The sequence below is a fragment of the Thermobia domestica genome, chromosome 13 (assembly GCF_964235325.1).
Source record: "Thermobia domestica chromosome 13, izTheDome1.hap1.1, whole genome shotgun sequence".
NCBI lineage: Eukaryota > Metazoa > Arthropoda > Insecta > Zygentoma > Lepismatidae > Thermobia > Thermobia domestica.
Genome location: NC_137466.1, coordinates 188459060 through 188474264, shown reverse-complemented (window position 1 = coordinate 188474264; position 15205 = coordinate 188459060). Strand labels below are relative to the sequence as shown.

At 35.3% G+C, this 15205-nt stretch overlaps 1 protein-coding gene across 1 annotated transcript in view; it reads left to right on the top strand.

Moving 5' to 3' along the window:
* The window catches only part of LOC145668870 (15-hydroxyprostaglandin dehydrogenase [NAD(+)]-like), a 34304-nt gene that overhangs the window by 7358 nt on the left and 11741 nt on the right, over positions 1-15205 (top strand). Inside the window, exons 2-3 of the mRNA XM_081737104.1 lie at positions 12126-12241; positions 13831-13954. Coding sequence (XP_081593230.1) covers positions 12149-12241; positions 13831-13954 — 217 coding nt within the window. The 5' untranslated portion in view covers positions 12126-12148. The remainder of the gene's footprint in view (positions 1-12125; positions 12242-13830; positions 13955-15205) is intronic.

The window sequence follows — 15205 nt, the reverse complement described above, 5'->3', positions numbered from 1 at the left end:
CAGTATATTGGTTGATCAGTCAGCCACAGATTTTCTCTGAATTTTCAAGTTTTATAGAAAAATTCCTTTTTTCCCTTTTTGCTAAATTTACCTATGGAATTTCCCTAGATAAGGGAAATTTCCCTCAAATTACGAACACTGGTTTAAACAACTCTGGTCGCAAGGTTTGTTATCATAAGGTTCCGGACTACTGTCCTTGTTGCTATAAATCTAAATATACATAATCGTTATTGTTGCAAGTTCAGGAAAGACGACTTAACTTCTAAATATAATTCCCTATATTTACCACGTATTATTGTAAAACAAAAGAGAGAAAGAAGAAAACGACACTCATCTTACGAGGTGGCATCTTCTAACATTTGCTTTTTTTTTTTTTTTTTTTTTTTTTGTAAGCAGAACAGACCCATTTGACCCAGCTCTAGCTCTTCTGGTTGGCTACAGTCATTTCCTCGTGATGCTGCTCGAGATATCTAATGCTTCATGACCTTGATCTTCAAGTGCATGGTTGTCTCTTAGTTTGGACCTAATATGACTTATCTCTAATTAAAAGAACACTTTTTTTTATTATTTACATTATGTAATATTTTATTTTAGTAATGATTTAAACTTTTCGTTAAACTTTTTTTTTTCTTGTTGACCTCAAAATTCCTAGCGATACAGCAGTGATAAAGAGAACTTTGCGTGTGTTTGTGTAGAAAAAAAGATGATATCGTATTGGCGGAAAACGCAACTACCCTAAGAATGATTGATTTAGAATAAAAAGATAAATTAAACAGGCTTTTTAAGAACAAAATAAAAATTAAATCTTTAACTTCCTGTGATATGACCGGTAATTTGAAGGACGTGAGTGATAAATACAACTGAACAATGATAATGAATGAATTGGTAGTTTGAAGATAAAGAGGCGGGGGGCGGATACAGAAAAATTTCTAGAAAACTCAATGAATACCATAAACCATATGATCTGAGATTGAACAAGGTTTTTCTTTTCTTTTTCTTTTTTCTTTCTTTTTTTTTACATCAGATAAGCTTTCTTGTACACAATAGGCCAAAGTAATTTTATTACTAATTAAATATTTTGGATCGAAAAATCGCTATATAGGCCTATATGGGGCGTTCAGGTCGCAAGGAATTTAAGTCTAATTACCAAATTTGTAAGAATGACCCGGAAAACAGTAAAAGTGAGAGCAGTAGCAGAAACACTACTAGAAAATAGATTGAGATGGTTTGGACTAGGGATGAGCAAAACCGGTTTTTATAAAAAACAGAAACCGGTTTCTAGAAAATCCGAAACCCGAAAAACCAACATTTCGGTTTTCTCCAAAACCGGTTCGGTTTTTTTCACCAAAACCTTTTTCGGTTTTCTTCAAAACCGGTTCAGTGTTCACCGGAACTGGTTTCGGTGAAAACTTTTGGAAAATATAAAACTATTTCTGTGGAAACGGATTCGGTTTCCAGAGAACAACGAAACACTATTCTGGTCAGAAATAGGACAGATTTTTGAAAAAAACCGAAACCGGTTTTGAAGAAAACCGAAACCGGATCTGGTGAAAAACCGAACCGGTTTTCGAGAAAATCGAACCAGTTTTGAAGAAAACCGAAACCAGTTTTGGAGAAAACCGAAAAACCGGTTTTTGTGCCCACCACTAGTTTGGACATGTAAGTAAAAGGCTTTTGGTATACGCTGCACACCGAGTGGATGATACAAAATTGAATGGGAAACGAGCCCGAGGCAAGGGCCCGATACTAGGGGGACGAGAGGTCCGGTTCCCCCTAATGTTCATGTGGACCCTATGTATTTTTATGAATATGCATTTTTATTGTTATATGTATTGTTAGATGCATTTTTTTATGAATAAACAATATCTGATATAATTTGAATTCAATTTGTCTTAAAAATCCTCATATATACCTTCTTAAACCCTTGTCTGAAACCAAACACACATCTGAATGGGCCCCCCAAGGTTACAGAGAAATCGGCGCCCTTGGCCCGAGGCCGACCAAATAAGTGAGGAGATGGTGTGAAAAACTTTACGGTGCAATGTGGTGTCATAGCGGATATGGTACAAGATAAAAACAGGGGAGATCAGTGATTCGAAAAGCCGACCTCAACTAATTGGAAAGAAAGAAGAAGAAGAAGTATACTGATATATTAAATTAATAAAAAAAGTGAAAGTCATGTATGTTGACAATCATGCTCCCCCCTTGGTAAAATCTGAAATCATGTTACTGGTTGAAACCAGAAATGGTGTATCTCTGCCAGTTTAGTAGGCCTAAAGGTTAAGGGAGGAGATGAAACTTCTTCTAGGTAGGACCAGGTTAAAGGGAGGCTTAGGGGGACTGTAGCTCTGGGCTTCCAGGTGGACAAGGGCCTCTACTTTGATCAAAATCTCAATCATCATCACAAAATAAAATGTGGCCGAAAGTATGAAACATATTCCCTTAACTTTCCTACTGTACTTTCACAGAAAAGTATTAGGGAAAGTTAGCAGGGGCCATATGGGTTAATCCGATCCTACTTCTAGGGAACAGTTAATCGACTTCAAAACATCGCTTCTCGCTATCTCTTATACCGTTTTACCGGACTAGTAGCTTTATAAATTCCAGTTGTAATATAGGTTAAAAAAAAAAAAAAAATCAGAGACTGAAATTTTTCTTGGGACGCTGAAGCCATATCGAACAGAATTTTCTCGCTATTTCTTACTGTTTTTTTTTTTTTTTTTTTTTTTTTGTGAAAAATTGAAGATGGAAACTTGAAGCGGTAGTAGATAGATTAGGGTGGAAATGGAATATATATTCTAGGTATATTTAATTGATAGCCAAAAACCGTTTCTCGCTATACTACCGTTTGTGCTCTATGGAAATCATCGTAAAAACTGGAAGTGGTAAATTTATACCACTTCCGGTTTGAATGTAAGATTAAGGGAGATGATGGAACCTATTCTTGGGACGCTGATTGAACGAAAAAGAAACTGCTTCTCGTTATCTGCTATCGCTGTTGCTCTTTGTTGATATATGTTAAAACCGGAAGTTGTAGTAAATTTGTACCATTTCCGGTTTTAGTGGAGACATTTAACTGGTTCTTGAGACGCTTAATAAATTGCCGAAAATTGCTCCTAGCTATCTATTATTGTTTTCACTCTTCGCGACCAACCAGAAATGGTTCTTTTTTTAAAGCATTTCCGGTTTAAGTAAAGAGTTCACGGAATAATGTAATATATTATTTTCACGATGAATCGATTATGAAAAGCAACCTCTCGATGTCTTAACCGTTTTCGCACTGACAGTAGACATACGGACATAGCTGTTCTATTAGGCTTCTGATATTTATGCATCGTTTAGTACGGAAGTATGAGTGTTCTAGTATGTAAACTATGTCGAAACATTACAGTGCGATTTTTTTTCTTTTCTTTATAAATCTTTCTCTGCTTTGTCTGTTATGATTTCGCACTTTGATCCTGTACTCACTTTCTTATGAATAAGCTCGAAGAACTTTTGTTTCTAAAGAAAACATGACAAGTGAAAACATACTTTTTTTTTGCCTGTTCTGAAGAATCATAAGTAGTTCAAAATAGATCTCCCAACAAACTATTCTTCAAGAGTAACACATAAAATATCTTAAATCATGTGGAACACGTATACAGTGCCCTTGGTCGGTGGCAGTGTTTGTACGGCGTATATCTTACGCATATTGAATGAGAGATCTTCTTCGTTTTATGACGAGAAGATAGCATTTACATTTCGGAGAACTTACGTCACGGAATTCCAAACTAAACGAATGGAAGCTCTTTATACATGGCACGTGGTCTTACGAAAAAAAAAAAAAAAAAATACTGCGCAGTAAAAACTTGGTTTTCATAGGACTACTCAATCAATATGCAATTGGAATCCGAATTAATATGGAGAATATGTCTGAACTAACTATCGCACTCCTTGCCTTAGTTAATTCAGAGGTTCATCACCACAGAAACAAAAGAACTTGCGTTAGTGGCGGCTCGTGAGGGAAGTTACATCAGTATAAGTTATTGCTACAACCTAAACCGGAAAAGTTAGAAGATGTCTTAATTGATGTATACAAGAATTGAGTCGTTCAGTTCCATAATGGTTCTTGTCGATTTATATCAAATTCCAGAAAACAGAGTAAAACTGCAGGATCGATGCGTTTTCTAGAACTGGAAATATTTGAGGATGTTCAAGTTTTTCACATGAGTACACTGAAGTATTCCCAGTTCTACAAAATATACAGATCCTCTTGTTCACCAATCGTCCACCAGGGGGTCTTAGTGAACCACAGTAGCACTAACTACTTACGTATATATGTTGCATCACCACACAAAAAAGTTTTGAAGTTAAGGTACTGAACCAGGAAGAAGACACCTTTCAAGTAGTGTCACCTGTAGGTGGCACTGGACGTTGACGGGTTAAGTTATTAGGTGTTTTCTTTCCTTAGTTTGTAGCGAGAAAATTGCAATTTTTAGCCATGTGACTTCCCTCAAAAGCTGCTACTCCTTGGGTTCTATTCTCTGCCAAATCAATGCAGCTCAGATTAGTAAACTCTACTTTTCTCAAAGGCTTTATCCAGGAATCTTTTATCCAAAGACTTTCCAAACTAAAACTCAGGCGGTTCGCCCGAACCGGTTGTTAAAACTCTCTTCACCACTAAATATAGTACTTACCACAAAATCATAATAATAATAATAATAATAATAATAATAATAATAATAATAATAATAATAATAATAATAATAATAATAATAATAATAATAATAATAATTCTCTAGTACCATTTTTGAAAATAACCTTTACACGAACTGACAGAATACGTAGAGAGTACTTAACAGTACTTAACTCTCTTTAAAGCATCCTTTAATTTCACATGGACTGGCAGAATGCTTAAAGAATGTATAAAATTTCAGCTGCGAAGAAACTGCTGACACACGGCTGAAAACGTTTTACGTAACATGGATAATCGTCACCGTGAAGTAGTAACGTACTTAGGGCTGCAAGTACAAAAAGAAACAGAAAAGAAAAAGATAGCATTTGGTATTGTTTTAAAATTTTAATATTGTTTATTTGGCTTGAAGTTCTTATGCATAAGACTAGCAGAATCTTTATTGAATTATAAAATTGTTGTTCCAATTAAAGATGAGATTTTCTTTTGCGTGATTTCACATTAAGAGACTAACTATACTTTAACCATAACGAATAGAATTAGTTTAGTAGTCTTAGAAGTGAGGTAATTTTCAGTAATAAATCAGTAAATATAATAGCAGGTCTGTAGTGTTTTTTTTTTTTTTTTAACAGTAGTTTGGTAAATGTTAGCAATAGTAATAGTACTTTCAAATCATGGGAGAAAACCCCGACAGAAGATCCCGGTCCTTCAAGTTGGGGATGGACGTCAGGTGGGCAGCCAGTTGCAAAAATAAACACTTGCCAAATCAAATATGGATCGAGAAAGGAATATGAGTGAGAAAGGGCTAGAGCCTGTCTATTTCAGGTGTGCCCTCGGAAAATATGCGAAACATACTTCGGCCCCACTCCCATCGCCCTCTGGCGGAGGAAACCCTCCCTTTGCTTAAGTCGGTGGCTATTTGAAGCGATCGCAAAGCGCATTTATTGCTCATGCGTATGCTTGAAATACGCTGACCATGTATTTAAATCTGAGCGGCTAAACATGAACGCAAAAGCAATAAAATCGCTAAGAAAACGCCGGCTCGAGCGTATTTGGTGCAGGTCGGAACAATAGACCGCCTGCTGTTTAAAAGATTTCAAAAGGAAGGACAGAAAGGAAAGACGTTTTGCCAGGCAAGGGGATTGTAACAAGAAACAGCTGCTTGGAAGACGCTTTGTGCAGAGATTGGAACTCTGCTGTTATAAAGTATCTGTGTGTATAACAAAAGAAAATTCACAAAAATAGAAGGAAATTCCGAAAATTAGCTAATCACAGAAAAATCTATGTAACACAATAGGGTGATTTCTCGTGATACACTTGATTGATACTTAGCTGGTGTCATGGTAATCTATAAGCAAAATATTTGGCTTTAGGCAAAAGATGAAACAACGAAATAACTTGAATTTGAGCCCCTATCTCCGAAGCTCGAACTCCACCCCCAAACAGATAACCACAAGTGTAATCACAAAGAGAAATTTTCAGTTGTGTTTGAAAACGTGTCCTGTGTACATATCCAGTCATGGTTAGTGTGTTTAACACAGAGGCGTTTATAATCGAAATACAAAATAGGCCATGCCTATATGATTTAAGAGATCCGAACTACATGAATCGTGACTTAAAAATAAAAATGTGGAGAGAAGTGGCTGCGATATTTGTTCCAGACTGGAAGGGAATGGAACGGAATTCTCAGAATGAAGAAGGTAAGAATATTCTTATTTTATGATTTCATTTAATACTGTTAAGTAGAGCTACATCGAGCCAAATTGTATGTTCACTATGAATAATAATAATAATAATAATAATAATAATAATAATAATAATAATAATAATAATAATAATAATAATAATAATAATAATAATAATAATAATAAATACTTTGTTAAAGTTGTGCCAACTCCAATATACCTAATATATATAAAACCTTAAGGCGCAACAGCTCGAAAGGGCCAGGGTCGGCTATGCGTCATTTTATGGGGTGGATATGTTAGATGATGGAACAATTGCCCTTAGATGGTCTAAGCCATAGATGTGTGCACAGTAGAAAGGCGGAAAATGCCACCTCTAATAGTTTGGTACTTAGGTATATCGAAAATGTTTTAAACAGCAAAGACCATAATTTTAAATTGGGATTCAATACATCTTATTCTCTTTCCAGTCTTTGAAATGACCGAAAAACTACGTTGCCTAATTATTTCGAAACTTAGTTTTGTAAAACAAACACATAATGTTTCAGTTTCCAGACATTTCTTTCCATGCAGCTTAGAAATATTCCTGGGAAAGATATGTTTATTTTATTTTATTTATTTATTTTAACTGTAACTGCTCGTGTTTTATCAACTTTGTTCTGAAACTGAAAATAAGGTGCTAAAATTGGTAGAGGGTAGGAATTTCAGAAGAAGCCAAAATCATGAGAGGAAAAAAATTAAAAGATTAAACCAGAGAATTGGTTAAAAATATCATGATGTAAATTTTATAGTTGGTGGCTTGGAATTTAGCGGTCCTTTCAGCACCGAAGCTATACAAGATGTGAACCTACAGTTTAAGGTGGAATCTAAACTACCTTTATGCACTGAAACTTTTCAATGATCTCCCACAGGATTCGAATCCGGAACCCCATTCTCCAAAGGCACGTGCATAGCTAGTAAAGTATAAAGTAGTGTAAATGTTGGAATTTATTGATTGGGGTCTAATATTTGTTTTCGATACAGAGGATATCTTTAAAAACAAATGCCTCTTGCTCCGTCTCTTTCGACTATATCAGCGAGGCTACATCAGACGTGAACTACAGCTCAACGTGGGACCCTAACCACATAAGCTCCTGCCTAGAATCGAATCCAGGTCTACCACTTCTGGCGCGGGAAATGAAAAAAGACCTGGAAACCCTGACTGGCTCATAGTATAATTTACAACTTTGGTGAAACTAAAATTACCGTGTAGCCACTTAGGCCGCGTTCGCTGTGGGGGGTAACGCTTTGTCGACTAGCCTAGTACTAAGGAAAAGAAGTGAATGACCTCAGCTGTGCTACCAATTTGTTATTCAGTTGTTTGGACTTGACGAGTGAAGATCGTACTTAGGCTACTTAGAATAACAAGACAAAGCACAGCGAAGTCTGTGAAATAATTCTTTGTTTCAATGCTTCAGCATCCAACAATTGAAAGATGTCGACCGCAACAATTTGTCCTTCCTCTTTCGAGGGAGGTACCGGAAAACACACATCGACAGCAGCGCCAGAAGGAGCACACCTGAAATAGAATGGGTCTAGGGTAGGGTTACCAGATCGTGAAAGTGAAAAAAGAGTACACTTAGCAATGACTATTGAAAAAAATATAGATGAATAAAGTGTAACTGAAATTTCACTGTATATTATTATCATTATTATTATTATTATTTATAATAATAATAATAATAGTAGTAGTAGTAATAATAATAATAATAATAATAATAATAATAATAATAATAATAATAATAAGAGATAAATATTATACAAGTTTCTCATAATTTATTAATATAAATAATTGTAATAGTGAGTTTAATAACCAACATTCTTTCCACTAAAATACAGTAAAGCCGGGATTATCCGCGGAATTGGATGGCAAAGGATTACCCGAAAAGAGAGAATAAAAATAAGGTGCAAACACGAAAAAAGTATTTCAGCGTAAAAACTATTTTCTATCGTACAAAAAAAAAATAATAATAATAATAATAATAATAAAACTTTTAATATACTGTGCACTACAACAGAAACTTTTGCTATACGTCTAAATCACTAAAATAAAGAACAATAAACAAAGAACAATACTATTCTGTAAAAAAATCAGTTACGCCTTTTTAAAACAAATCAGTCACTCATCTTTGTTTCTTGCTTTCGAAACATCTTTTCGCAGCACTCGCGGATAATCGTGGCTTTACTGTAACATTTTTTAAACGTAACTTAAAATTGACTGTGATAATTGCTATATCAAGATTAAAGGAAGGAAATGAAATCCTAATTAAAGTAACTATGATTGTCTACAATATTTTAACCACATGCTTAAAACAAAGTTTTACCTTTAAATTAGTTGTATTTCGATGAATTTCTGACTTTCTGAAGTAGGTCTCTGTCCTTCAAGCAAAGATAATAGAATTGGACGCAACTAAAGTCTTTGAAGTTGTACTGAGTCAACAATAGGTTTTAAACTGAATCTACTGACAGTCTATTTCTTTCTTGTGTCCACTGTGATTTCATTAAACTGAAAATCCTTTTCATGTTGGCATTGTGAGCAGGCGTTGCATAGAAAAACTGACATATCTTCAAAAGTTCAGAATAAACCGATACTTTATTATCACTGAAATAGTTCATCCACTTCTTATGAGACAATGCTTCATTGAACTCTTTATCATTTTCCTATTCCGGCAGAAAAAAAAATTCAAATTCGAAAGTTGAACAAACAAAATGGACTCCTCGATACTAATGCCTTTATCAATCATAAATTCTACACTTTTCTTGATATCTGTCCACTGTGGAATTTTATGGATCTCCATCCATTGAATAATGTGAAACTGATCACAATTTTCAGTCCATTTCTTCAGATACTCCAAACAGCTGTCATATACGTACAATGATGTCTTTCTTAAAACTAAACACTGATGCTCACTTTCTTGGCTCTTTCTAATCACTTCCTTAACTTTTAGTGGCAAGAATTCTGCTTCTTTTCTTTCTGTTATTGTCCTTTCCACGGAAGTGAGAATGGATATGATGTTCACAAGTGAGTTATTCTCATTTTCCATTGCCTGAATTTTATTAAGAAACACAACATCAATGAATGAAGAAACCAGAGGTAACATTCATTTAAAGAGTTTTCAAAAAAAAAAAAAAAAGACAACAGGAGGATGTTCTAGGGAGAGGAAATATGATTTCAGGGCTGGGAACATCTCGAGTATTCTGCTGATAGCAGGGAACAAGGAAAGCCATCTAGTTTTGGAGTGATAGAGAAGTTGTTTGTATTCAGTGTCGACAAAAGGTGAAAATTCCTTTAATCCTTCAGTTCGGACGGTGTAAATTGAAAAATAGTTAAACATATTCAACACAAGGCTTTCAATGTCAATTGCCCAACCATTGCTGTACATACTGTACACAGTTATTTAAGATATGAGAAAGGTAACCTATGCCTAAAATAGTTTTATCAAGATAAGTTTGAAGGTGATAAAAAAACATTATTAGTCCCCTTCCCATTTAGACCACCAAAATTGCTATTGTAACTGTCCCCACTGAAAGCTATGGATTTATCAGACATTTTTGTGTTTTTTAATGCATTAACCACAACTTTCGAAACTGTGTCAGACTTTTCATCTGGAACTGATGTGACATCTAACAGTTTATGTGACATATCTGTATTCGCATCAAAGTACTGAATCAAAATAGGACACATCTTGATTGCTCCGTGATTGAAAGTATCACTTGAAACACCAATATATTTTATATTCTGAATGTTGGACTCATTTGCTATTATGTAAAGAGAAGCCAAAACATTATTTACTATAGCTTCTGCTTTCGTTGTTGCTAAGGAAATGTGGGTGGCAAGTGAGGAGTCACTGAAAATCTGCTTAACTAATTTCCTTGAACAATCACATGATTTGTAGTTTTGGTGATGAGCCACAGTGTGAAACAATGCAGCCTCTGTGGCCAATACTTTATTTTCTTCTGCAGTGTCTTGTTTTAAGAAGAATTTGTGCACTGTTTTAGATGAATGAGCACTACGTATGCATTTTCTGTGTTTTTCTGAAGATAAATGTTGATTCAAGTCTGCGCGACCTTTATTCGCTATCGATACAACGGAATTACACACTTCACAAAACACTTCATAGTCACTTTTTGTCTTTTTAAACACGGGAAACTCCTTCTGAAATCGTCATTCAATTTGCACTTTCGTCGTGGCATTTTATCTACCACTTTGATTCAAAGCAATTGACACGAAAAAATCCAAATAACAATACTCTTGCTGTTTAGTTTAACAAAACACCAAGTCTTCAAAACACCAAGTCGCTAACAAAATTATGATCTTTCATATATAATTATGCCAAAATTAGACTCGCTTTCTTCCTTATTATATTTTACTTAATAATAACTTCGTTTACCAGGATCTATTGAATTCAGAAAAATTCGAAGTATTATTTGTTGTACACGACGTGTAGGAAGTATGCGTGTTTCTTAAGGATTTCATTTCCGTGCAAAACTGGTTGACAATCTTGGAACCGAGAAAATATAAGTGAAAATCAATTTTATTTTCTTGAGGACGCGATGTGGCTCAAAATCACGACTTCTGCCAAAAGGAATTTGTTTGCACTCTAACTCGTTGCTTATAACGCTTTAACTAATTACATATGTATTTAATTGATTTCAGATTTCCTCTTCAGCGATTATGTACGTTTCTGACATTGAAATAAGGTTACGAAATCCGAAATCAGACTCAACAATCGAGGAAGCTTAAAGATGCTACTTGTGTAGATGATATGAAATCGAACGATATATGCTCATTCACAGACATCTGCGTCCTGAAGGAAGGCCAAGAACCCGGCAGTTTTTGTGCTTACTGAACGCCCCTTTTGATTTCTTACCCTCCGCTACAAAAACTGAATTTCTTACTCTCCCTGTGGGTGAGAGAGAGAGAGAGAGAGAGAAGGAGAGGAATAACATTTTGGTCTCAGCTAAGGTAAAGTATTATGCAGGACTACGCTATGCCAGATGCTAAGACAGTTCAAGTTATGCTAGGTTTCGCATAACTATGCTAGGATTGGCAACGCTGCTAATGTGACTGCAGGTGCATTATCTTTCTTATCAAGCACTCTCTCTTTCTTATCATGCACTTTTTAAAGAATGGATCACTCCTTCACGTAACAGTGATTTTATCATATGAGTGATTTTTCGTTCATTTATGCTTATGCTACGATTATCATTTTGGTCACTACGAATCGTTTCTTGAGTTTAAAATTATATCTAATAATGAACTGCAATATAACAAAATCCCTGAACACATAATTTGTACATATGGTAGGGCTACTTGTTTGTTAGCATGTTGAAATTCACATCAATTATTAGCCCACTTAAAAAGAGTACAAAAGAGTACTTCACTGAAAAAAGAGAGAGTACAATAGTACATGCCTTGAAAAAGAGTACATGTACTCTTAAAAGAGTTCGTCTGGTAACCCTAGTCTAGGGTGTACTCCGGAAGCGACGCGGATAGATCGCCTTAAGGCTGTGACAAATGAACAGAATTCTTATGGTTAAGCTCGAGCTAGAAAGAGAAATGTTGAATATAGTCAGCACCTATGCCCTGCAAGTTGGGTGTAATAATGAATAGATCATTTATTGTCTATATAATTATTATATTGCCATCGTCATTTTCTACGGTGTTAGATATTAACAGCAGAATATTAATTTATGCTTTAATGATATCATGTCTTCTTGTTTTGTAGGAAAAATAAATCCACAAAGAATCATGAATCCACAAGGGAAGGTAGCCATTGTAACTGGTGGAGCTGTAGGTATAGGCTTGGCTTATTGCACAGCCTTGCTGAAAAATGGGGCCAAAGTAAGTTCATTAAAGTTTTAATTTTGAGTTGATACTCATTTCACTTAAAACAATTGCAATTTATTTAATATAAACAACGTTTAGAGAGAAAACTATATAGAATTTGTTAAATTGATTTTATAGATAAAACTGTGCGTTTAAAATAATGTTATTCATTTGTAAAAATGACCCACTAAAATATTAGTTAACTTTGAAAATCGATAAACCGGGACAATGTGCGTCCCGATGAGTATCCGGTCGGGACGCGGGACAAGTAAGTCAGAAATCGGTACAGTCCCGACAGAATCGGAACGGTTGGCAACCCTGTTTATAGGTGTCAAGTAGAATACTTTTGCCTAGCTTTTATACTTATATTTTATTAAGAAAATTTTATTAACATATGATAAATAATAAGATTACATCGCACTTCTTTGTTACAAATAAATTGATTCAATATTTGTCATTGGGGCGGTTGACATAATCTCTATCAGATCTCGAGTACAGTAGAGGGTGACACAGAGCTAACTGACATATTTCGAAAGCTGAATACTGCAGAGGCTCGATAGCTTGGATTGGGCTGCGGATAGAGAATTGAAAGAGAATAGGACGACGTTTCATAAGAACACTGTAAGGGTTACAATGGATCTTTGAAACCGTGTCAATTAACCACGATAAATTGTCTGAAGAATCGATGCTTTCTAATAACTGATTTCATCTCACAATAAGTGCGAACACAAAACACGTTCAACGTTGCAGCGATGTCTATGGCAACTCATACGGTTTCTTATGAAAGGGCTTCCTATTCTCTTCCAATTCCCCATCCACAACCCACTTCAAGCTATCGCACCTGCGCAATATTCAACTTTGAAATGTATCAGTTGGCTCTGCGCCACCTTGTATGTATTTGGTAGATTAAAGTAATTTTCATTAAGAAAGTTTTAAATATGTCGTTAATTTTATGATGTAAATCCAAAAGTGAGAATAAAGTATTACCAGATTTTGTAGAATTATTAGTTTTCAAGTGTCAATTCTTCAAATAATTTTCTTTAGTTTGACAGAATTATATGCCATGTTTTTATTGACATCTTCTGGCAAGATAGCAAGAATAATATTACTCGCACTTTTAAATGTCTTCCGTACGTATCAATTGACTTCGTCTTAATTTTCTGATGCTATCAATATTCGAAACAACTTATCACAAGGGGCCACGGTGGCTCAGTGGTACAGCGTTCACCTCTGGTGCTTGGGGTCCGGGTTCGATCCCAGCCCCGCCAAGTGAACTTTGTGGTGGACAAACACCGTGTGCGTGGGTTTTCTCGGGGTTCTCCCGTTTCCTCCCACTTTATTCATTCCACCATTTCATTCATTACTCATCATCACCGTCTCCTTTATCCTAACCGGCATATCCGTGGGACGTAAAACTCAAAGATTTCATTTCATTTTCAAATTATCACAAAAGAAAAAAAATAAAAGACATTTGATTTAAAAGCAACTTACCTCCTTCACACAGTAAAATTCTACTTTTATTTTAGTACAGTACATTAATATTATTAAACTAAAATACCCCCCACCAAAGTAATAATTTTATGCATATGTTTATATTTAAATAGGTTATCCTGAGTGACGTGAACACGGCCCAAGGCCAGAAGTCAGTTCAGGAGCTTGCAAGTCAGTTTGGGAAGGAGCGAGTCCTATTTGTCCGTTGCGATGTTACCAAGGAAGACGATTTTGAGGGTGAGTATTCTATAATATAGTTCAGAATTCAAATATGGACGGGTGAAAATTAAAGTTGTATAACTCATATTTACTGGTCTGACCAACACCACATTCTGATTTGCTGTTTTCTGTGTACAAATAGTACAAAGACTCACTTATAAGTAGACCTACTTTACATAATATTTTTAATAACACAAATAGAATCCAAGAGATTAGGGCTATGATGAATTTATATTACTATGTATTATGTTTTAACTTCTTGAACAAATAGTTGGTACGCGCTTCTATTTTATACGTAATTTATATTTACTCGTATATTTTAGCATTAGATAAATCTAATCCTGATGATTAGAGCTATTTTAAATACTTTCATTTTAGTTCTATTTTATTTTATTTTACTTTATATGACTGTTTTTATACGACGATATTGTATTTACACAGAATGTCTACTAAATTTCTTGAGGGCCGCGGTGGCTCTGTGGTAGTTCGTTCACCTCTGATGCATGGGGTCCCTGGTTCGATCCCAGCTCCGCCAAGTGAACATTGTGGTGGACAAACACCGTGTGCGTGGGTTTCCTCGGGGTTCTCCCGTTTCCTCCCACTTTCTTCATTCCACCATTTCATTCATTTCTCAGCATCACCGTCTCCTTTAGTCTAGCCAGCCTAAACGTGGGACGTAAAACTCAAAGATTTCTTTTCATTTTTTCTACTAAATTTCAAAATTGGCAACACTGTAAGATAACAGCTGGAGCCACTAAGTGGTTATTGTGTGTAGCTTTTAGTATCGAGGGTGTTGTGCATTGTGTTAAGAATTCACGAATTTATATTCGGAATTTTGTGAGTTACAGTGATTTCAGTAAACTGTGTTTTCTTTACTGTGATGATGATGATGATGTTAGAAAGCCATGTTACATGTTAGAAAGACAAAAGCCATGGTGATTGGAACGAAGGGGTCTGTGTCAAATATAAAAGTAGGAGAGGAGAAAATAGAACAAGTGAATAGTTTTCGATACCTGGGTAGTATTCTTAGTAATGACATGAAATGCGAACGTGAAATAAAAGCAAGGATAGGAATGGCGAAAGAAGCCTTTAAAAGAAAGAAAAGTCTGTTTTGTGGGACCTTGAACAAAGAGTTGAGAAAAAGACTCATAAAATGCTTCGTGTGGAGTGTTGTACTGTATGGGGCGGAAACGTGGACATTACGTAAAGGTGACGAAAATCGACTGGAAACCTTCGAAATGTGGGTGTGGAGAAGAATGGAAAGAATTA